The sequence below is a fragment of the Prosopis cineraria genome, unplaced genomic scaffold (genome assembly GCF_029017545.1).
Source record: "Prosopis cineraria cultivar Desert tree isolate PC_DT_omini unplaced genomic scaffold, ASM2901754v1 PC5, whole genome shotgun sequence".
Lineage (NCBI taxonomy): Eukaryota > Viridiplantae > Streptophyta > Magnoliopsida > Fabales > Fabaceae > Prosopis > Prosopis cineraria.
The window spans coordinates 4,651,683-4,675,985 of NW_026555336.1; the positions used below are offsets into that span (position 1 = coordinate 4,651,683).

Consider the following 24,303-nt stretch of genomic DNA (forward strand, 5'->3'; position numbering starts at 1 on the left):
ATATATATATATATATATTTCATATAAGGGTATAATGGTAAATTAACTCTTACCTCCCCACCCTCCCTTTCCTAAATTAAACAAATAATCATTACAAACTTATCCCCTCTTCAATAAATCCAAATGAAGTAACACAAAAACATTACATTTTCCTCTCCCTCCTTCCCCTCCATTAAACCAAACACAACATAACACAACACTAGCTTAGCATTTGATAATGTCACATGCTCATCAGGAGCCTAAACTTAAAGAAGTATATTAGGAAAAAATTGATTAGATCTTTTTTTCAAGCAAGAGATAATTACCTAATAATATTCATTCTTCCACCTAGAATCGTGAAAACAGGCTCAACCTGATAGGTTAGTCCATTAACCCATCATTTTTTGTTGTTTGGGTTGACAAAATGATTCTATTTAAAAAAAAAACTGTATTAACTCAATGCGTGAAGGTATATCAACTAAACAGGTTAGCTCATAAGTTGTCCCATTGTTTTTTTTAATTTAATGTGCTAAGACTTGAGATGGTGAGACTGAACTTCTCCTACCCCTTTCTCTTTTTCTTTTTCTTTTTTATTTACTAAAAGGAAGTGACCACCAAATCCATTCTAAATTATCCAGTCCAAATCCAAACCAAGTCACCTCACTTTCTCACTCTCAAAATCACTAATCCTAAAGTCTCGTTTGATATGATAAAAGAATTTTTAATAAAATTAAAATTAAAATTGAAATTGAAATTGAAATTAGAATTGAAATTAAATTGAATTTTAAAAGTGTGTTTGGTATCAAAATAAAATTATGATATAATTTTAATAAGTATATATATTTAAAATAAAAAAATTAAAATAACCATTATTTTTTTAATGAAAAATTTAACATTAAAAAAATAAAGAATTTACTTTTAAAGTATAAAATATTTTTTATTTTATTTTTTAATGACATATGAATTAATTTTACGTTAAATTGGTGAATTTTATAATTTTTATAATGAAATTAGATTTCATCAATTTTGATGAAATAGATTCCTTCAAAAAGCAGTTAATATCAAATAAGTGAATTAGACAATTTCATATCTGATTCCATTTCCCTTCTCACAATTTCAGTATGCCAAACATTGCCTGAAGGATGCCAGAACCAGAATCGCTCAACTCGCTCTCGCTTCTCATCATCTCCTTCGTCTCTGCTCAGCTCACTCTCTCCTGACTTCACCTTCATCTCTGCTCAGCTTGCTCTCGCCTGACTTCAGCTTTGTCTTCGAATCGCTTGCGATTTTCTCCTCATTACTGTGACAGTGTGACACTGCTGCGTCGTTTAAATCCACTGTTGCAGGCGCGGCCTCTTTGCTGTCGCCTCTTTGAAGCTCCATCAAGCTCGGCCAGACAACAATTTAAAGATTGAGTCTCCTTCTCAAATCAAGCGCGGATCCTCAACCTTCTTGTATGTGGGTGGCTGGGTGCTTCACTTCACTCCAATCTATTGAAGAACCTCAAGGTCCTCAACCTCGTATCGTCTCTGATTCTCTCTCTATGAAGTGTGATGACTGTGGTAAAGTCGAAATGAGCTCCTTTATTTTATATACTTTTATTCTTTTAATTTAAATTTTTAAATATTTATTTAAGATTAATTACATTTGATTAAATATTATTTTATTTTATTAATTAATTTTAATTTTAAAATTTTAAAATAATTAAATCTTAAATTTTACATATAAATAATATTTTTACATGTTTTCCAATTAATTTTATTTTATGTATACAGATTTTTTGAATTTAATTTAAAAAATATTAATAGAAATTATTTTTAATAAAAAATATGGAGATGTTTGAAAATTAAATTGAGAATTAATTTTTATATATTTTATTTATGTTTATTTTGAATTTTTAATTAAGATTATTAAGAATAGTTTTATTTTTCAATAAATTATTAGGTTTTTGTCGGAAGCGCACGATTGGCCGCGCACTGAAAATTGAATAAAAGGAGACCCATCACCTTGGGCATAGAAAAAGAAGGAACAGAGGTAGCGGACGGGCGTGCGAAAATTATATCATTTTTAATTCTTGTGATTTATAAGTCTCAAGTGGAAAATTAATTTTTTTACTGTAATTAATTATAAATTATAATCCTAAATTTTAATTAGGGTATTTAATATTAAAAAAATTTTTATTTTAATTTTATTTTAATTTGCTCTTCTTCTCTCTACCTCTAACTTGTATGTTTTAATAGTTATTGTTGATTAAACTAACTTTATTATATAATTTTTGGGTTATATGTTTTATCTAAAATTTTTTTATATAATCGATTGATATAGTAATATAAGAACAATTTGATTTGATTTGTGTGATTATTCATACTTTATTTTTAGTGTGATTAATATAGAAACAATTATTAGGTTGTAGATTAAGGAGATTTCAATTACTTCATGACTTAATTTTTTGTTAATTCTTGAATGATAATTTGAAAAATATATAATAAAATTAGAATAATAAATTTAAATAAAATTAATTTATTTTGTGAATGAGGAAGATTAAGTTTAGGTAATTAAATTGTAATTGATTGCATTGTTTGTATTTGGTAATTTTTTCGAATGAACTTGCTTTATTTATGTAATTTTAATTTAGTTCTTTAAATTGATTTCCTCATCAAAAAATCCCTCTCATATTTACCTTTTCATAATTTTAATTTAAAAAATTAATTCATTAACTCTTAAGGAGACTATCCAAGTCATATTTTATATAAAATTTAATTTTTATTAATTTTGGTGACATCATTTCTTATTCTAATTATTGAATTTGAGAATTATGCAAGTCATTTACCTGATGGGAGAATGCGTTGTTTTATTGATTTCATTGTGCGAGTCTTAACAATTTAAGATTGGGATTCTGACTTTCATGTTGTTTATTTGGTAGGTTTTGATTTAAATTTGTTTAAAATCTCATAATCTTAATTAGTTAATTTAGTGTTGATGTCAAATAGAGGGTAATTTTTGCTGGTGTTGTTTGATTTTATTATATTTTTAGTTTTTTTACTGGTATAGTTTCGTCTTTGCTTTGCTGTTTGTTTGTTTGTTTTTTTTTTGGCCCTACAGACTTGTTCTATTTGTACTAGTGTTTGATTTGGTTATTTGAATGAAGTGCCTTTTCTACTAGAAAAAATAGTGTGTAAATTTCCATACAAATATTGACATTGTGATTTTAAGTCAATAATAATAAAAAGCACAAGTTTACCCAAAAAATTAAAATAAATAAGAAGCACGAGTAGGTGGTAGCTCGCATAATATTTAATTATTGGATGACTTAACCTGAATGCAATTTTGGGCCATGGAATGTGACCTCAATTAGTACCTAGTTAACATTTTGTGAAAAAAAGAAACACATAATTGTTTTTGTAGGCCGGCCTGCTACCGATCAACTCACTTATATATATAAGTTGGGTTAGATTTTTCAGTTGGTTAATTGTTTTGACGAGCTAGCTCAACCCAGCCCAACCTATAAAATGGCTAGCTCACAACCTATATTTCTAGTACTATATTCACCCATGCTTATACTCCTTTTTTTTTTTTTTGGTTATTCACCTGGTTCATCAGAGCTTTGGCTCAATTACATTTAAATTCGACCCACATCGCGCACTTAACTTTGGTGGGTGAGTCTCCCATCAGTAATTTTTTACATATACAAAACTCAAACTCAAGACCTTATATAAGTAAAATCGAGTCACTTATACTTTTTGTTTAAATGATGAAAACTCACCTGCCCACCACAATTGTCCACTCTGAGCTTGAATGCGCATCCTCCCTGTGTTAGGAGGAGTGCCTCTGTGGCACAAGGCCAACCGGCACCTGACCAGATCTTAACTATACAAACAGGTCCAATAAATTGAAGACAATTCCATCCAAAAAATTGGGAAAACATTCCTAAGTTATCATGCATATTATCAACAAGATTGAGGTATTGCAGCAAGTTTGTTTAATGCGACAGCAAGTTCAATGTAACAACAAATTTTGTTTAGTCACCATTCCTTTTTAAGCTCCAGTTCTATTCTTTCCCTCCCAAAATCTAAATTATTTGAAGTCATTAATTTGGATTACATCTCACTCTCATATTATATCATATGAAAAATAGATAATATGACCCCTCATTTATGCAATGATAAGGGGCTTATTCTTTTCTGAATCTAGGAAGCATTGTTGAGTTAAACCAAAACAATTATTTATTCTCAATATATCAAAAAAATATTGACTTCCACAAGCCATAAACAACTCGACCTCCAATGAAATTGAATCACAGAAGTATATCATAATCCAAATCAAATACAATAACCAGAAAACATAGAAAATAAAAAGTGACTTGAAAGAGAGAATAGATTGTAGATGTTACCTAAAAATTTCACGTGCGAGCAGGAGGCAGGAGCTCTTGCTTTGGAGTTTGGACTTAGCAAGCAATGAATATGGATGTTAGAGAGTATGGAAGAAAATGAAGTCCGAAGAATATGGAAGAAGAGAGTGGTGTAGATACCTAATTTACGAAGTTTGCAACAATGTCACAATAAACCTAATTCACGATTGAGTAAACCTCAAAATAAACGTTGATATTGAAGATGCAATTTTAAAAGGGGTGTCTCTTTCTGAACGCTCAGATCAATTGAACGGGTGGGATTCGCACATGCGTAGGGACGCGTAGAAGTGGGCCATTGAGAGTTTCCGGATCTGCTGATGGCGCTGCCAATTCAGCTTCAGTTACGTACTGAGCAAAATCCTAGATCATTGTGAAATCCCATAGCATTCTCTCTTTCCTCGGGGAGAGGAGTTACGCTCAGTGCGTGGGTCTGGGGTTCGGAAATCCAGGAGTGGCTCTGCAGAAAGCTGAAAGGATCCCAAATCACCTCGCCAACTCCTTCCTTGGTCTAACTATTTTCACCATTTCGCTCTTGTGAACATGGGAGTAGATTGAACTGCTTGTTGGTCGAAAATGGAACGAATCAGGATTCGTTGTGTTAGGTATTTTCATCATTAATTTTCTGCTTAGCATTCGCATGGATGGCCGAAGCCGTGCTCTCCTATTACTTCTTTTCTCAAGCTGTCATAAATTGCGATTTTGGGAATTTCAGTTGTTCTAGTGGGAAATGGTTGTTTTATAGGTTTGGCGGGGCTGGTTTCATGTTTGTTTGTGTTTGGAGCAAATGGTTTACATGCTAGAATGCTTGTTCCATGATAACCCTTCTAAGTGAATACCAAATGTTTGATAAAATGCTCGAAATTTAGAAGAGCCACTACAGCTATAGTTAGTGGCTAGTCATGATAGTTGCAACCTTGTTTAGACTTTGATCCATGAGACATTCAAACTTCATTGTTAGCACATAATTGTTATATTAGCACATAATTGTTAGAAGTCTGGTCTTCAAGCTTCATTGGAAATTTTAGCTAAAGAATCTAGCTATTTAAATTAGATTATGCTAAGTAAAGGCTGTGCGTACGGAATTGAGAACAATTTGTATTGAACATAAGAGTAATGCCTAGATTTAATGATATGTATTGTTTTGAGGGCTTGCTTATGAATGTAGGGTGTAACTTTTCTATTGGAAAATTATTGAATCTTGTTGATTTGAATGAGTGGCTTTGGAATGAAGAATTATAGCATATAATGAGTGAAAAAAGAATTTAAGGGAAGGTTTGAGCAGAAATTGAGTTTTGCATTGACTAGGAAAGGAACTTTTGTCTTTTCCTTTTTGACGTGTGGTTGAACAAGTGTTCAGGAAAGTATGATATTCTAGTTGCATCATGTTGGAAACTTCACCATTGTATTATTAAAGGCTATGAAATATGAAGTTTAAAGACAAAACTAGGATTAAACAAGCAAACTCATAGGTTGATAAGTTTAACCCAGGAAACACAGCCTAGCTGTCTGCCTCAGTGGAACAGGAAGAAAGAACAAGGAAAAAAAAAAAAGAAAAAAGAAACCTCACTCACCGGTCTCACCCTTGCACTAGTGTTTGAGGCTAGTATAGACAACAGATTTGTGTGTACTGATGTGCTCTGTGCTCGCAGCAGTTATTTTGTTCTGTTAACGTTCTTACTGATGAAATGATTTTTCCCCAAATGAGTTCTCTAAATATCTCTCTCGATTGTGTAAAAGAATCTTTAATATGAATTGTATTTGATATTTTTTGTATTTATTCTATACCTATTCTTTTTATTTCTTCTCATCATTTTGTTGTCGTTATAACAGTAGAAAATTATTAGTACACATCTTTAATTGATGTTCTTATAGATTTATTTACTAAGGTATGATTCTCTAACTCCAGGTGATTAAATGCGATTCCATAGGATTTAAATTTGTGATCAAAGAACCAGTTCACTCTTCATTAAGAGGATATTTTGTGGGATATCATCTACTTACTAAATTATTTGCTATTTTAGATGGTAGAGTTGACCTTGCCTTTCCTTTACATTGTAGAGTGGATAAGCATGCTACCTTAAGAACCTGCATGGTTCATGTGGGCAAAGTGTTTTGATTTATTGCGATTCATCGTTGCGTTCTAGCCTTGGATGTAACTCCACTTAACTCATTGGCAGGATCCCCACCTTCTTTATGTATTTTATGCATAGATCGAGAGTGGAGCTCTACTATTTTGTATCAGTTGATCATTGATTGTTGTCGATATGTTGGGAGGTCTAATGGTTAAGGGAGACTTTGCCAAATTTCTATAAAGCATAATGAATATGAATAAATCATTTGATTTTATTCAAGTAAAGTCGTCTCCATCAATTATTTGTAATTTTGAAATTGTGTGCTGATCAATTTTAATATTTAGGGCTTATGGAGTGAGGTTTATTTTGTACTTCTTGCTAGTCACACTAAGTTACCTAGGTGTTACAATATATATATATAATGCTCTTAATATATATAAAAGTTGAAGTAGACATCATGTGTTATATGTATAAATATTAAATTTTGTTTTCTAAATTTTATGCCATTGTCAGAGAAATTAAAATGCGCTGTTCTTGGACTTGCAGGAACATGCTTGAAAACAAAGGGTAGAATGAAGTTTGAATTCTAGCATATACTACAAAAGCAGCAACATCAGAGAAAATGCAGAGATTTTCATTGAGAAGTATGTTTTTCTTATACCCTCGTAATCATCTCCTGCTTCCTTTGAGAATACCATCAATGATTGGACAAGGAGATATTGTAGCTCTGCTCTCTTCTACTGGCTTTGGTGTGAGTTCTTTTCGAAATTCTTCACAATCACATGCTAACCACAAGTCATTGGGATCTGAGAGCAGTGATAGCAATTTAACATCCTATGTTGGAACAAGTCAGTTTGGCCTTGTTCATCTTGATGCTAGTTCAGAAGGTAATACAAGTGACCAAAACCATGATGAGTTTGCTTCTGATGTTGAAAAAATTTATAGAATATTGAGAAAGTTCCACTCCAGGGTTCCCAAATTGGAGCTTGCATTGCAGGAATCAGGAGTTGTTGTGCGGTCTGGCTTAACTGAGCGTGTATTGAACCGCTGTGGTGATGCTGGGAATTTGGCATATAGATTCTTTGTGTGGGCTTCAAAACAATCAGGCTATCAGCACAGTCACGAGGTGTACAAGGCTATGATTAAGGTTTTGGGGAAAATGCGGCAATTTGGTGCTGTTTGGGCTCTTGTTGAAGAAATGAGAAAGGAGAACCCACAATTAATTTCTCCTGAGGTGTTTGTTATTTTGATGAGGCGGTTTGCTTCTGCGAGGATGGTTCAGAAGGCTATTGAAGTATTAGATGAAATGCCCAAATATGGGTGCGAGCCAGATGAATATGTTTTTGGGTGCTTGCTAGATGCATTGTGCAAAAATGGTAACGTTAAGGAAGCAGCTTCACTTTTTGAGGACATGAGATTTCGATTTACACCAACAGCAAAGCATTTTACTTCATTGTTATATGGTTGGTGTAGAGAAGGGAAGCTTATGGAAGCAAAACATGTGTTGGTGCAGATGAAGGATGCAGGGATTAAATTGGATGTAGTGGTTTATAACAATTTGCTTAGTGGGTATGCTCAAGCTGGAAAAATGGGAGATGCTTATGATCTTTTGAAAGAAATGAAAAGTAAAGGCTGTGAACCAAATGCAACGTCATACACAATTTTGATTCAAGCACTCTGTAAACAGGAAAATCTGGAACAGGCAATGCGGGTTTTTATTGAAATGCAGAGAAGTGGCTGTGAGGTCGATGTTGTGACCTATACCACATTGATAAGTGGGTTTTGCAAGTGGGGAAAAATTGGGAAGGGTTATGAGCTTTTGGATCAGATGATACAGCAAGGCCATGCTCCAAATCAGCTGACTTATCTGCACATTATGTCTGCTCATGAAAAGAAGGAAGAGCTGGAAGAGTGTATGGAACTTGTAAAGGAGATGCAGAAGATTGGTTGTACACCTGACCTTAAAATCTACAATACGGTCATTAGGCTGGCGTGCAAGTTAGGAGACGTTAAAGAGGGTGCTCAGCTTTGGAATGAAATGGAAGCAAGTGGGCTTAGTCCAGGGCTTGACACCTTTGTCATTATGATTCATGGTTTTCTTGAGCAAGGTTGCTTAGTTGAAGCCTGTGAGCATTTCAAAGAGATGGCTGGGAGAGGCCTTTTTGCTGCTCCTCACTATGGTACTTTAAAAGAGTTGATGAATTCTCTACTTAGAGCTGAGAAGCTTGAAATGGCCAAAGATGTTTGGAATTGTATCACGACTAAAGGGTGTGAACTTAATGTGAGTGCTTGGACAATTTGGGTTCATGCACTTTTTTCAAAAGGACATGTAAAGGAGGCTTGTTCTTATTGTTTGGACATGATGGATTCAGGGTTAATGCCACAGCCAGATACTTTTGCAAGGCTTATGCGTGGCTTGAGGAAACTGTATAACAGGCAACTTGCTGCAGAGATCACAGAGAAGGTGAGGAAGATGGCTGCTGATAGGCAGGTCACTTTTAAGATGTATAAGCGACGAGGAGAGAGGGAGTTGAAAGAAAAGGAAAAGGAGAAAAAGGATGGGAGGAAGAGGAGGGCTAGAAGATGCCGGCAGAGGACGTCGAAAATCTAGGTCCCGTTTGGTATCCTGGAATTTGGGGTATGGAATTGGAATTGGATATGGAATTGGAAAAAATGTGTGTTTGGTATGCATGAATTTAGTTTCCATATGGAATTGAATTCCATAAAAAATGATTGAATTGGGTTCCATGAGGAGACCCATGGAAATGAGATAAGCTCCATGGAATTATACTATTTCAGACAATTATGCCCCCATTAATGAAATTTTTAGACGTATTTGTCCCTCCCATTTTCGACCAACCCCACTACCATTTTCGACAGAACTGTCTTTGACATCGTCTCCATCATTGTCATCGGCGAAGAGATCAAAAAGCAGTGATTGTGTCTAGTTTCATTTTAATGACTTCCTTTTCTGCTTCCATTAATTTCAGTGCTGGGTTGATATTTTTTTCTCGTCCTTTGACAAACCCCCAACCCCATGACTGTTTCTCTGAACTCATCCCAATCAGTATTCATCGATCCAGCTCCACATACATTCCCGGTGAAGAGACTAGAGAGGAGGAATCCAGGGCTTGCATCTCTGCCATCTTATGCTTCGTCTTCATGATTTTTTCTTCTTGAACAGTGATGACGAAGGACCTTCAATTTCTGCAGAAATGAAATCATTTAGAGGAAGGAAAAATTTTACCTTTAGCATCTCTCCCGCCTTATGCTCTTCCAAATCATTTAAAGGGACCTAAAATTTTTGCAGAAATGAAATTGTTAAGAGGAAGGAAAATTTTTTCCTTCTGCATCTCTTTTGTCTTATGCTCTTCTAAAGCGTTCAAAGGGATCTTCAATTTCTACAGAAACAAAATGCTTGAAGTAAACGAATTGTCACCTTATGCTTGATTTCTACTTTGATCTGGGTTGCGATTTTTGTATATGGCATCTGATTTTGTTTCAATCTGGGTTACAAGGGTGGTCCTTTCTTCGATTTGCTGGGAATTTTTTTTATGAGGGCATTTTAGTCTTTTATTATTTTTAACATTAATATTGAATAAAAATAATCTCTCAATTCCATAAACATGCCAAACATATTTTTAAATTTCATATTCATCTTCATTTTCATATCCATCTTCACTTCCATATCTATTTCCATTTTCAGAAAAATAATTTTCACCATACCAAACAAGGCACTAATGCCTTGTAATCATGGGAGAGAATGTTGACGTGAAGTCTTAAGATTTCTTGGAGGAGTCTGGTTTTCAGCCTGCACGTTATGGGAATAGCCTAATATCATTGGCTTCTACCCAAGGAGACATCGTTGGATGACATTGGAATAGCAGTTCAGGCATTTTCTCCGTAAGTTATAAACTTGTAATGTTACTTGGGTAGCTTTTAATGATATTCATTAAAATTTATAGTAATAGTGTGCTTGCTTTTCATACAAAATTGGTTTTTATTTTCATGATCCTAATTGTTAGAAAGTTCTTGGTACTGTTATTTGGTTCCAGGTTTTTGGTGTGTTTACTCTTCTCAGTAGCAAGTTGGGTTTTTGTTGGTGACTAAAATTGATTTAAATCCTCTTATGATTCATGACTATCGTTTAAAGAACGAGGAGTATGCAGTTCTTCTTCTAATAACTTAAAACTCATTTTTCTAATATTTTATTTTGTCTTTATCTCCCCAACATGATCTTCATATGATGAGAGGATTGAAATTATTTAATTGTCCATGCTGAGTGTTGACAGCGGTAGGCAGTGCTCATGGTTGTCTTCTTTAGCTCAATAACAACACTATGGATAGCGTGGACTGTGAATAAAGTGGACATCAGTACGTATTCATCAGAGATTTGCCACTTGCTGATAGTTGCCATAAGTAATTGAAGGGGAGGATATACGTCACTAGAATGAGCCTTATTTTAAACAATGCCCATGAGAGGAATAATTTTGCTCTTTTTTATGATATAGACTATCAGCTGAAATGCTTCGTGTTGTATAAATATGCACAGAAATATACATGGGGTAGGTAGTTATGTTAGTCGATGCTACCTTATAAATAGAACATTGAGTAATGAATTCAGTTGTTATTGACCATTCAGTGAATTATTTACTTTTCCATTTCCCTGTGCCTCTTTATTCTCTTTCTCTATTTCTCTATCGCTCTACCTCTCCCTATCTTCCATTATGATAATACAATACTTTGTACTAAAATTACCACGTCGTGCTGCTAAAATGGAATTCTAAAATATCTAATCGGCTGTGGGCTTATTTTATTAGCATACATCTAGTTTTGTTTTGACCCTTGAATGCTGGATCTTGTATCAAGCATATCAGAGTTGTGATGGACGATTAAATGATGAGGTTCAGATAATATTCCTTGTAAGAAATATAAAAGCAGACTTCCAACAAGTTTCATAGAATACCAATCGCAAGTGCCCTTGTGCCATCCGCATTTTGGCAACCTCACCCCGCTTGAGGTGGTTGCGGCTTAGTGTTTCTCCTGAAATCCTTCATCCCATTTTGTTTTTCTTTCAAACTTGGGGTAAAGCACATGACATTCAACCAATTGACGGATGGTTTACATTTAGATTGTTTAGTTCACGAATTTTTGTCACCAAAAAGTTAAACTAGGCTAATACTTAATTGTGTTTATACGAATCAAAAGTGCATCAATTTCAATGGTAGTACCAACCAATGTTCTAAAATGCTGCTGTGCGATCTAACCTTATGTTCAATACAGTTTAAAACCAAATAGCAGGTCTAGTTCACTCGCAATTTTACATTGCCGAGCAGTCAACGGGTAAATTTATTGCATGTCTTGTACTTTGATAATCAGCTAACATCTCGATGATCTGTTTCATCATAGATTTCCTCCTACATAAATTAATCCAAAAGATGGGTAAATCTTCTGCTGGCTACAACAAAAGAAATAAACAAGAGTGGAAGAAAATTCCCCTCCTACCTGTAATAGCTCCTCAATGACATCCTCGAGAGTAACAATGCCAACAGCTTCCCCCTCTGGAGAGAGATTTTGCAGTGGTTCGTCGTTGATTTGAAGCACCTCGGAGTGGCAGCTGTTCGACCATCTCTTGCCTTTTGTACTTGCATTTGCCTCGTTTGGTAAGCACTTAAACTTCTTGAGTGATCCTTTGCTCTTCAAACTCTTCTGTCGTGTACTCCTTTCGCCATAAATATCCACTCTAACTTCTCTCACTGAGTTTATACATTCTCATGTGATTGAAATCAGCCATGGGCTCCAATTCCCGAATGAACTACGAAGGGGAAAACAATAGAGCATAGCATATAAAATAGGGGGGGACCAACGCTTTACCTTGTATTGGACTTTCATTGGCTGACAAATTTGCATCACCAAAATGTTTTACAACTGCAGCCATGTGGCTATGGCCTTTCTGAAACTCATTTAGTAGGTCATACAATGGCATTGTTTCGGAGACCCTGGTTAGCAGCTTATATGGGTTAATCAAACCAACGTCACATAATACATATTATTATATGACAAAGATATCAGAGCAACTATTCATTTGGGGTTAATTTTGTATTTGTTTAGGTTTAGGGGTCCTTGTGGCCCTCTGGTCCTTCATTTAACAGATGCCATCAGGCTTCCACTAGATTGGTACACTAGTCTTTATGAAGACGATTGATGGTATGCCATCAATTGAGGTAACTATGATACCTTGGAATCTTGCGGATGGTGATGTTCTTTACTTGCATTTCGTTTTCTGGATTGATAGTTAATAGATTCTTCACCTATTATTCATAAAAATAAGAGGGATTCAGATATATTTACTAATGTAATAATTACAAACCCTCAACAAGAACAAATTCTTGGCTAAAAACAAAAGCAATTAGCCATCACTTACTAATATTAGACCGATAATGTTACTTGGTTTCTCATAATATACTGGAACTCTGCTATGGCCTTTCTCTATAATCAAATTCATCAAATCCCTGCATGTTTACGTTGCAAATTCATCGAGGTCATTTCTGTGTTCGCCCACCTCAAATAACTAGTACGTGCGTAAGTCAGTTTGTGTGTATTGGTGACAACTAGTATGCATATACAGTTATAAACACACCTGTCCAGCTTGGCATTCAATTCTAGGGAGAAAGTTTTAGTAATGGGAGTCATTACGTCGCTTGCAGTTTTCTCTGTTAGTTGAAGCGCACCTGTAATTATCATTGTCTCATCGCGTGTTAGCTCTCCACCTTTTCCGGCCTGCGAATGTTTCCCAGAGAACGAGCTAGATCAATCAGTTGTAATAACAATATGATCAAGAAGACTGAACAAAAGAGCTAGATCAATCAGTCACCTCGTTGCTATGCAGATCAACTAGCGTCTTCAATTCAGCTCGTCTAAACAGAGCATGGTGTTGTTTTCCCAGCAAGAAATCTAATAACTGGCAGAATCATAGTCAGTTAACACTGGTACCTATTACTAGTCGAAGCATTAGTCGAGCTTGGAGATCAAATGCTCACTTTGCTTATTGGATATGCTATGGGGAAACAAATGCAAACAAGAACACGAACAACTGGAGCCACTGCTGCACCAATTGCCAAACCATACCTCGAACAGAGAGCTTGGGGTATAATCTGTGTGACCAATGGTAAGTACCTTAGTTCCTCTAAGCTGATCATGTTCCTTATTAGTTCCTCTAAGCTGATCATGTTCCTTATATTAATCTGACTCATACATTAACTCACCTCGCCAAACATAAGTATCAAGGTTACTGAAATAAGAATGGCACCCCAAGCTGTCACTAGACTGTCCAGAAAAATTGGAAGAGCCTGAGAAAATGAAACCCAAAAAATGAGCTTTTGTTCTGGACCAAAGTCATGGATTTAAATCAATGTGTAGGAACAGGAGTTAGTACTTCCATTGCTGCTGCATTGCAGATTAGAAGTGTGCAAAGCAGTAAATGTTGTCTTTTCACAACTGGCAATATTTTCGCTGTTTCAAGGGATCGAGCTTGTCATGAGTCAATTTACAACATCATCACGAACATACCTACCTTAAGCTTAAGCTAAGCTCTGAATAGATAATTAAAACAGTTACCAGCATGTTTACGATCAGTAGGTTTGCCAGACTTGGCAAGAACCTCAAGCTCCACGAGGCTTAGTGACATGAGGCCTAAAGTTAATCCAGACATCAGCCCAGCAAATAGCACTAACACAGTCACAATTAGGATGCGAACGAAGAACCCTGTTTCGCAGCATGTGTACTCCACCGCCATTCACTTATCTGACCCTGACCCTCAGTGCCTTCACTGTGACCAATAAACTTTGATACCAGAAGAAGGATCCCCCACAAGACTCATAAGCATGTGTGAATACGGAGAATCGCATTCTACACTTTTCTTTTCCTTCACTAAGGGACCGAATAACATCAGATTCGAATTTCTGGAACCTACTTTTCATTGTCTTTTAATTTCAGAATGATTTGACTTTAGTCGGTGCCCTGTAGGCGAAGTAAAAGAATTATAGCAGAAGGGAAGGCAGTGTTGCCGATTGTAAAATTGGATGCTCTATATGTGCAAAGAAAATCACGAAAGGATTCGAAAGTAAAATAGATAATTTTGAGCAATTTTAAACTCTGTTAAAAGAAATAAAAAAAGGTTTTAAAAAATACTTTTAGGAGTTATTAATTAAACCCTCTTAATTAATAATATTTTTAAAAATTTAATAAATGATATATTATAATTACATCATATAATTTATATAATTAATTTTATTTAAGATAAGATTTATTGTTATTGTAGTAATAATATCTGTATGTTCATCTCCTTTTAAGTGCTGGAGATCAAAAGCGTTTTCTTAATCTTTCTTAACCAACGCGTATGAGAAAAGTAATTCCCCAGAATGTGTGCATGGTTACTCGGGAAATTTCCAAAAATAGTTTAGAGGACAGCGAAGTGATTCTCATCCTTTTATGAGTCATTAGCCACTTAGAATTGAGCCTTTTTTTTTTTTGACCTGGAAAATTGGGTCGGTTTTGGCATCTAATATGCAAACAACACCTGTTCACCGTCACTGTATATATATATATATATATATATGCAAGCAAAATATAATCTTGAAGATGATGTGGAGCGCTGTTTTTCTATGTGTTTTCTTCTTCAAGAAAATATAAGTGTAGTGAAAGGTGATTTAGCACTTTCTTCTTGATAGTTCAGGATGCACAATCTTGTGCGCCCTCCCCTAATGTCGGAAGTCAGAAACCAAATGGGGAATTTGTTTATTGATTTATTAACCATACCATTATGCCAAACGATTCACTTTGTTACCTAACTCCCAGGCTTGGAGATGATTTTTAATATATTTTTTGGTTAATAATTTTGAATGATCGAAATTCTGTGGTTATTGATAAAAATAAATTATATTATGTGAATCTCTGTCGATTTTTTTAAAATTATATAATGTTTTATTACAAAATTTACACAATTATTTTTCAAAAAAATTATATAGACATTCATTGAGTTTTGTTTGGTTATCTTTGTAATTCTAATGAAATTAAAGAATTGCACTAATTTTAATAATATAATGAAATTGATATGATCCTAATAAAATCCAAAAAAATATTTAATTTGATCATGAAACGTTTTTTTATTGTAATAAATAAAAAAGTAATGTATTTGTCAAAACTCTATCACTCAGATGTTTGCAATATATAGGATAAAATGAAAACTGGTTGAAGTCAAATTGTGAGAGTTGAATTTGGGGTCCAGACTCCAGATTCCAGACATGGAGTTGTCCAAAATGGTAAAAACCAAGAACTTAAGGGAAAAAAAGAAAGAAAGGTGGGACCCAGTCACCCACTGCCGACCGCCGAAGATTGTCAATTTGTCATTATAAATATAAATTATTTTTGTTACTCAAAGCTGCTCAACGATATTGTTTGCGGAAGAGCGCGCGATTTTGCCACCGCGGCCAGAGTGGGAAGCACATCCACTTTGAAAGAAACCATAATAAGATCTTCAGGTTTCGGCGTGCATAGCAGATCTAAAGATCCACACATTCGCGGTTTCTGATCTGCCTTACTTCTCAACTTCAATCCTCCTCTCTCCCATCTTGTTTCCGCCATTCACTTCTGATCAGGTTTGTCTATTATCCTCTCATTTTAGTTTACATTTTTCATTTTCTTCCTGCAGATCGTTCTGTCCATTGCATGTGGTAAATTATGCAATTGCGAGTTTAGATCGATATGGTGTAGTGCTTCTATCACTACTTGCAGCTATGCTGAACAATATATTCGTAATGACTTGATCCCTCTTCAGCCTCTGCTTCCCGTAGTGTTTCGTTATGCAATTCTCTTTAACTTCGGATTATTGAATCCTGTTTTATTTTTTTTTTTGGCTAGTGCTATATTTACAATATCTTTCCTTGCTTATACAAGTTAGTTGGGGCGAAAAACCAATCAAGTTCCTGTTCATGGAATGAACTTAAAGGGAAAGCAAGCATCTACATAATACTGTCACACCGCTTGTGCTCGTCTGCTTGTGTCGGTGTGCCTTCGCATAATATCAAATTGCTAAATTCATAGTTGCATCCATTTGTAATGAAATCACTGAATTCTTGCTATCATTAAGCCAAGAGGTGCTGAAAAAGCTAAGGACCTATGGAACAACCACCAAATTGGCGCGGTGAACTTCTTAAAAAAAAAAAAAAAGGATGAATAAAACGAGACACAACACTGCACACACAAACTGTGTCAATGATATAGTTCTGAAGAAAAACACAATCTTCAATATTTTGAAGATGGATTCTATGTTATTTCACTCGGCTTCTGTTTCGGTCTTTTCCTCTTCCCTGTGTCTCCCTTGCCAACCCATGTTCGGCGCAAGGCCGAGCTGTATTCAGTGCGCGCCTGAGCTGAAAAAATCAATTATTATTGTTTGATGAAACAAACGATTTTACGTGCGCCAGACTCGTTTCGATTGAGTGTCTTGACGGCATTAGCGTCAAATATGTGACGCGCCTGAAAAATTCTAGCTGGGGTCATTTCTTGTGATGAATGAAATTCTTAGATTTTACATCACTTCCAACTATTCCATCAGAAGATTTTAAATTTAAAATGTAAGCATAAAATTTTTTTCAGTTTGTACTCTGTAGAAGTTCTTCAGTCATCCGTCTGATCTCCTACTTTATTCTTTCAACCCGTTTTATAGTTTTGGGTGCATCACTTCTAGAGAAGCCATCATGTTGAGGAGGCAAGTAAGCTCCGCACGACGTGGTGAAAGCATGCTCGTTTCAGGATTCTTACACTCAAAATCAAGATCCTCTCCCCTGTTATCCATAGGCCTCGTCCTTTTGGTAATTTTGTATATGCAATCTGATTGCTTCCCTCAAATTTTATATTCTAGTATGTTATCTGAGTTTTCTGATATTCAAAAGGATCCGTCCCTGGGAAAGAGGGCTAATCCTATATTTATATTGGTCAAACTTGCAGGGAGTATTCTTCCTTGCCATGCTTGCTTCTGCCGGTTCAGGTAACAAAGTTTTGTACATTCATTATAATGACCGCTAATCTTATGCTTCGATAATTAATCATGTGGTGGCTGGCAGTGATTTATATATATATATATATATATTTGAATCTGGTTATTTATCCAGTTTTTGTTAATAAGTAATGTTATGCTGATTAGAGGTGATTGACATCTCTTTCAAATCACAATTCAAATATTTATTAATTTTCACGCATGTTGATGGTCTAGATAATCTTACATTTGAAAATTTACAGGTCTATTAGGCAGAAGAAGAAAAGATGTCAGCATGGTTGAAGGTAAGAGCTCATCATGTTTGTGTATTTAGGCTGATTCAGGAAAGTTATATTTATTTGTGTATTTATTATTAAGTTCTAGCTATTGGCTTCATAAAAGACATGAGTTCCTGCACAGAGGAAAATTAGGTGGAATGGAAGCAATGCTAGTAAAATTTCATGTTATAGAAAAGCTAGTATAGGCATGTCTGAGAAACATATTCCTTGGATTCTAGCAAAAAAATCTGTAGATTTCTCCTTCAGCTTCTTTTCCAGCGGTCATGATGTTTATGGAAAGCGAAGGCGTGAGGGTTGGCTTCCTTGTTGGCATAGTAAATAGAACCCAGACAAATTTTTATCGATTTGGGGTACATTTTACATTAAATTAGGGGGACCTCTTCAGTGGTAAGTGCATCCTTTGCTAGAATCTGCAGATATCTTAGGAACTGTAAACTGTTAATTGAGGGGAAAATCGCAGTTGTGAACTATTGTATCAAAAGGGGAAAAACGATTTAATATGCTGAAGGTATTGAGAGATAATGATGTGATTTGGCTGCATCCGTACCCAAGCTATCCCTTTTTTATTGTGACTTATGCCATTTAGGTAATGAATATTGATAATTTGGAGATGGAAACAATCAATAGGTAAACTTACCTATTATTTTGCCTTCCCTTTTAAGTTTCAATTTATTATTTTAGGGGTGGTTGAGAATCTTTATGGTCCTTAACCGTTATTTTGAGTCTTCGTATCAATCTATGCCATTGGAACAGGAGAAATTTTCATGATATGGACTCTGAAAACTGAGGGCTATAATTGTTTTGATTGCACTCATTCATGCCCGGTTTCAGCAAAACTATACCATTGAATATCAGTATAGATAACCAGCCATTGGATATTTGATCAAATAATGTTTTCAGAGTTCAGGCTAGAAAAGAATCTGCTGGATCCCTTTGCTGCAATTTCCTTAACTGATTTTTCACTCCCACCACCCCCACCAAACCCCCCCCCAAAAAAAAAAAAACAAAAAGAAAAAGAAAAAGCCAAAGCAATTAATGTCAAGACTCAAGACAATGTAAAATTCTACCTCCATAATCTGCCCCAATAGTCCTTAAAAACTGGTGATGTTGCGAGTGTTTTGAGAGCAGAAGTTTTAATTGAGGCCCTTGGGTGGATAGCATTATTCATCTGCACCCACATCTCCATTTGTGAGCAGCTACTGTCAATATAACTGTTTTGCAGTATTGCTGTGAGCCATCAAATTACATGTAGGGTTTATGCTTGAGAATGGAGGATGCCTAGTGCTTTCTTTTCTTCTTTTTTTCTGACCAATCTTTGAGTTTGGAATTTGGACAATCTCATTTTGCAATATGCTTATTATCCTGTGACGCCAACACGCCAGTCCCTATTCATTGCCTTATGCTCTGCATATTGTGACCTTATTAATTCTGATTGGGACATAATATTCCCTATTCATTTGCAATATGACTCTATTTATACAAATTATTCCAAATTTACGTGACCACAAATTCTTCAATAACATTTCTTCTGTTCCCACTAATTGCAAATTCTAAATCCCTGGAGAACTGCATTTTCTTCTCTGTCATTCTATTATTTATTTCCTTCACTCCTTTCAAAAAGAACATTATGCGGTGTATTTTCTCTGAGAAGCTTTATGTGCCTTATTTATGTCCCACATGTTAAAATTGACCAATGTAGAATTCCTAATATGATATGAACTAGTAGTTATTGTTTGGATCAATATTGAACCATTGCCGAATTGTGGTTTGGCTTAGTGAGCACAACTGAAGTTGTTCCTTTCCCCTTTGTTGGATGGCTCACAGCCTTGAGCCCACAAACATCATCTCCTCTAATAACGATGGGTCATCATGCAGGTGACGGTTTTTCATGCACTGCTGAAGTACAAAGAGCAATTCCTGTTTTAAAGAAATCATATGGAAATAACATGAAAAAAATTTTGCACGTGGGCCCTGATAGTTGTTCAGTGGTTTCCAATTTGTTGAGAGAAGAGGAAACCGAAGCATGGGGTGTGGAGCCATATGACATTGAGGAGGATGTTAATAGGAACTGCAAGGCTCTAGTGCAGACAGGCATTGTACGGGTTGCAGATATCAAGTTCTCTCTACCATATAGGGCAAAGTCTTTCTCTCATGTTATTGTCTCAGATGCTCTGGATTACTTATCTCCGAAAAATTTGAACAAAACTCTTCCTGAACTGGCAAGGGTATCTTCTGATGGTGTTGTTATTTTCACAGGTACTTGATGATAATAAAATTTTGATCTCCCATCCTAGTGTGGCTTCTCATTTGTCATATTTATCTCTCCCTCTACAGCTCTTCTCACTTAAATGATAGCTATGATCTGCGCTGCTATTTGCCACCTACTTAAATTTTTGTTTGAGAGTTTTATTTTCTGTTTGTTGGTTGTTTCTACATTTTTCAACAATTGAAGCAATACTTTGTTCTTCCTGCTGGACTTGAGCTTTCTGTTAATCCAATACTGGCTCTTCTTATGTGTAGGTTACCCTGGTCAACAGAGTGCTAAAGTAGCGCAATTGGCCAAATTCGGCCGGCCGGTAAATAGCCTTCTCTTGCTGCCTAGTGTCTCTTTGGCTCTTTAATAATACATATGGGAGTTCAATTATTTGTTGCATGTTATGTAAGATATATATTTTGTCCGTTGAAATCCTTTGTCTTACGACGTCCTGCTTATGACTTGGGGAGGATTTTGTTTTCTGAAATTATTCCACAAGCGCTAGTATTAGATTTGATGGTTATAAGCATTAATCAGAAGCTAGATTCCTTTTTATTTATTCATTTTTTTTTGCCAACCTTTTTATTTACTTATTTAAAACCGACGGGTGATATCCCTTCTTAATTACTAATGTCACAATACTAATCGACCAAAGTAGAATACATCTATGGTCCTAGTTGAGTGTGGTTTTTTTCTGTTCTGCCTGGAAATTTCGATAATCTTGTAGAACAGATTAAATGAAGCGGCTTTCTATTGACCTTATATTAAGTTTACCAATGTTCTGAAGTTCATTGTTTTAGAAGGTCATTTTATTAATGATTGCAAACAATTTAACATTTCTGCATTTCTGAAGGCCAAAATGCGAAGTACATCTTGGTGGACCCGATTTTTCACCCAAACAAGCTTATTGGAAAATGAAGCTGTCAGCAACAGGTTTGAGCAAGCTGCATCAAAGATGTCATACAAGCCATTCTGCCAAATATTCCACCTCAGTTCACACCATTGATAAGTAAATTCATTAACAAATTATTCGCTGTTTTCTTTATCAATCCTCATAGTTAACAAGGCAACGGAAGGGAAGAAGAAAAGGATAAAAGAATTGTATTTCATCTTCTTAGTATCCAGTCTCTGACTGGTAATATTTTTTAGTGCAGGCAGTTAAAATTGTTACGGGCTATACGCTTTTATTCAAACAAAACTTATAACTCTCCAAGTTTAACAGAAGTTGGCTAATGCATGTTAACGTCATGTCACCATATGATATTTTTCCAAAGAAAAACTTTTGTTGTGGTGTTGCAATATATATATTTTTTAATTACAAATGAAGGCAAAAGCCTGTAGGTTGAAAAAGAAACAAGAAGGTAATTAACCCACGTCCCGATAGCTGGATATAAGAGCATAACTCATAACAGTTAAACATTTATGAGGTGGCTTTATGAGAATGCATTGTTAGTGATTTCATTGTGCAGCACGTGCAAGCCAATTCATTTAGGTATTTGTAGGATCTCAGTTTCTAAAGTGGTTTGATCGATTTATTATTATTTAGTTCTGGTGTTCATTTTCTTTTCTTTCTATCTTTCTGTTTATATATATATATATATATATATATACTTTTCCAGTTCCCTGTTCTTTTCTTTTCGGTTTAAAAAGTTAAAAATAGCATAACAATAACATACAGCGAAATGGAACTTAAATCTCAAACGTTCATTTTTTATGACAGTTAAAATTTTAAAAATTTTAGTAAAAATACTTTGTAAATATTGATTCTAATAATTATAAATATAAGTTTAATTGAACAAGCTTTATTTTTTTTAAGCTTGATCTAAGAAACTGGCCCAATGTACCTTAGGTGTAAGGACTGGGCAGGAAAACGGGTACAGCAGCTGATGGATTCTGATTTTGTTTTCTCAGGTTGGGCTTTGTAATTCGGCCCAATAAACATTGGGCATTTTTAAGTTTCAAGAGGAGAGGGCTGGGCTTTTAGCAAATTAAAGATAAAGGGCTATGGTTTTTAATTTGTTGAACACTTCATTACATTAAAAAAGGATCAGAATCAGATATTTTTGAGCCGAATACTAGAGTCAGATTGTATTAAAAAAAAAAAAGGGCTCAGAGTTTGAAAAATAACGCAACCATACACCATGTTAACCCCTGAACGAAAATAAATATTAAAAGGAAAAATGCAGTTATCAGATATATGATCAATTAAAGAGTGCAGAAGAGGCAAGTGCGAATAAAAGTCTAAGCATCAAACCACTTTACAATTAGTTTTAAATTAAACACTGGCTCAACAATTGATTGGGCACACGATTTTGGTGGGAATTTAACAAGTTCAACTCCATTAGTTTGAAAATTTCCGAGGGATATTAGCTCACATAGTTCTTTTTCTTGGGGGGGGGGGAGACAAAGTTTACATAGTTCTTCTAAATTAGACAAAAAATTGATTTACTTTTTTCAGTTGAATCTATCAATCTGATTTAGTTTTGATGATAATTATAATTCTAATCACCGAAGATAATTATTGAGGAGTATAGAATAATTGACTGTGAGAAATGTATAAGCTTCTCACCAATCAATAAGCACGAATGAAAACACAGGAGTTAGTTTGATTTGGACATGTGCAACCAAAATAATAAATGAAGCATTTTTTATTGTTAGGATTTTTTTAACCTGAATTGATGGAATTGTTTAATTGGCGTATTAATTATCTATGAATGATTGAATTATGTATTTGCACATATGAACTTGACCTGCAAGATTAAAGATTCGAACGACTCGCTGTATGAAAAGTGACGGATTTTTATCATTTATTCTCAATTATTTGTCTGTAATTTTATAAAATGTCGTAATAAATATTGCCTAGCTACCATGCATATACATTAAAAAGATCTCAACAATTAAACTTTGGAGGCGATGGTGACTCGACAGAGTCTTACATTCTTGATAGATGCTGAAACGGCCTGCATGACTGTAACAAGACAACGTCCCAAATATATCGAACCGTCCTTTACGGGTTTAAACTTTAAATGGTCCTTCATGTTTCCCTATTAATTATACTACTCTCTCATTTCCATAAACTTAACTAATTATAGCCTTGTGTCTATGGATGTATGTATGGGTTGATTGGTGGATAAGTGGATTAAATCCCATGCATGACGTGAAGTTTGAAAAACGATTCATACTGTCCATGACTCCTTGTTAGTGTGTGATTTACTGTAAACTTGATATTTGACTTTGACATTGATATTAAATATCAATTTAATATTTTACTTATTTAACTCCACACCCAATCCTTTAATCCGTGCACTCTGTTATTTTTTTAATATTTAGGAATAATTTTTTCAATTAATTTTAGTATTTCATTGTATAAGTTGAAGTTCAATAACTGTCTACAGTATTCTAAGAATATATGTATCTCTGAACAAATGATACTATAAGAAAATTACGAAATTTGATATATCATTTTAAACATAAATATGATTCATCAACATAAGAGACTTTAGCATCGAAAAACTAATTTAACCTGATCGATGAGCTCCAATTAGTACTTTCTAATTCCTTAGCTTTTATTGAATATGTACCTCCCTCTCTTTCATTAATTATCCAAGTTCCAACATTGATGTGTACTATTATATAGATATTGTCTCTTAATTAATTTTTTTTGGCAACAAATTAAAGATACTCCTCCAACTTTTTTTATAAGTCATTTCTATTAATCTTATCAATACCAATGCAAAAAAGTATAAGGAATAAAAGTATATAAAATTTTAAATATATCCCTATATAATAAATTTAAAAAGTAATGCTATATTATTTTCTCTCTCTTATGAAGGGTAGATTTAAAAATACTTTTTAAATATCATCTAAAAAATTACACTGTAATTTATAAATGAAATTAAAATGAACATTTTAAAATGTAATTTATAAATAAGATCAAGAAAAGTACATACATTTTTGTCAAGAGTTCTCATAACGGGAGCGTAAAGATGAAATTTAATGGTAAATTTGAAGTCACTTAATATATATATATATATATATATATATTTCAATTGACATGTGAAAAAATTCAAAGAGCTGCAGGTACAGCGACGTTTCCTGTCACGATTGTGGATTAATATATGTGGTCGGCGACTTCCACACCGTATCCGTCTCAGTATATTCTTTCCATGCAAGAAATCTAGTGGCCCTCTAACTAGTGGCCTGGATTATAATTAACTAATACCTCCAATTTTATTTATAAATTCTTTCTAATTTAT

At 34.5% G+C, this 24,303-nt stretch overlaps 3 protein-coding genes across 3 annotated transcripts; 2 read left to right on the forward strand and 1 right to left on the reverse strand.

Moving 5' to 3' along the window:
• The first annotated feature begins 4,684 nt into the window (after positions 1-4,684).
• LOC129311115 (putative pentatricopeptide repeat-containing protein At5g65820) lies at positions 4,685-9,307 on the forward strand. Its single transcript, XM_054953136.1, has 2 exons — positions 4,685-4,989; positions 7,006-9,307. Exon 2 carries the CDS (start codon positions 7,082-7,084, stop codon positions 9,068-9,070), a length of 1,989 nt encoding a protein of 662 aa, XP_054809111.1. The 5' UTR covers positions 4,685-4,989; positions 7,006-7,081; the 3' UTR covers positions 9,071-9,307.
• A 2,291-nt stretch (positions 9,308-11,598) lies between these two features.
• LOC129311116 (DUF21 domain-containing protein At2g14520-like) lies at positions 11,599-14,476 on the reverse strand. The gene is made up of 11 exons (XM_054953137.1): positions 14,077-14,476; positions 13,895-13,971; positions 13,725-13,808; positions 13,500-13,613; positions 13,334-13,420; positions 13,100-13,239; positions 12,884-12,971; positions 12,697-12,770; positions 12,334-12,458; positions 11,965-12,215; positions 11,599-11,876 (listed from the first exon to the last, which is right to left on the reverse strand). Exons 1-11 carry the CDS (start codon positions 14,252-14,254, stop codon positions 11,835-11,837), a joined length of 1,260 nt encoding a protein of 419 aa, XP_054809112.1. The 5' UTR covers positions 14,255-14,476; the 3' UTR covers positions 11,599-11,834.
• A 1,421-nt stretch (positions 14,477-15,897) lies between these two features.
• Positions 15,898-21,284, forward strand: LOC129310593 (probable pectin methylesterase CGR2). The gene is made up of 7 exons (XM_054952483.1): positions 15,898-16,115; positions 17,186-17,330; positions 17,467-17,506; positions 17,758-17,799; positions 19,669-20,049; positions 20,314-20,369; positions 20,901-21,284. Exons 2-7 carry the CDS (start codon positions 17,217-17,219, stop codon positions 21,051-21,053), a joined length of 786 nt encoding a protein of 261 aa, XP_054808458.1. The 5' UTR covers positions 15,898-16,115; positions 17,186-17,216; the 3' UTR covers positions 21,054-21,284.
• Positions 21,285-24,303: the final 3,019 nt, after the last annotated feature.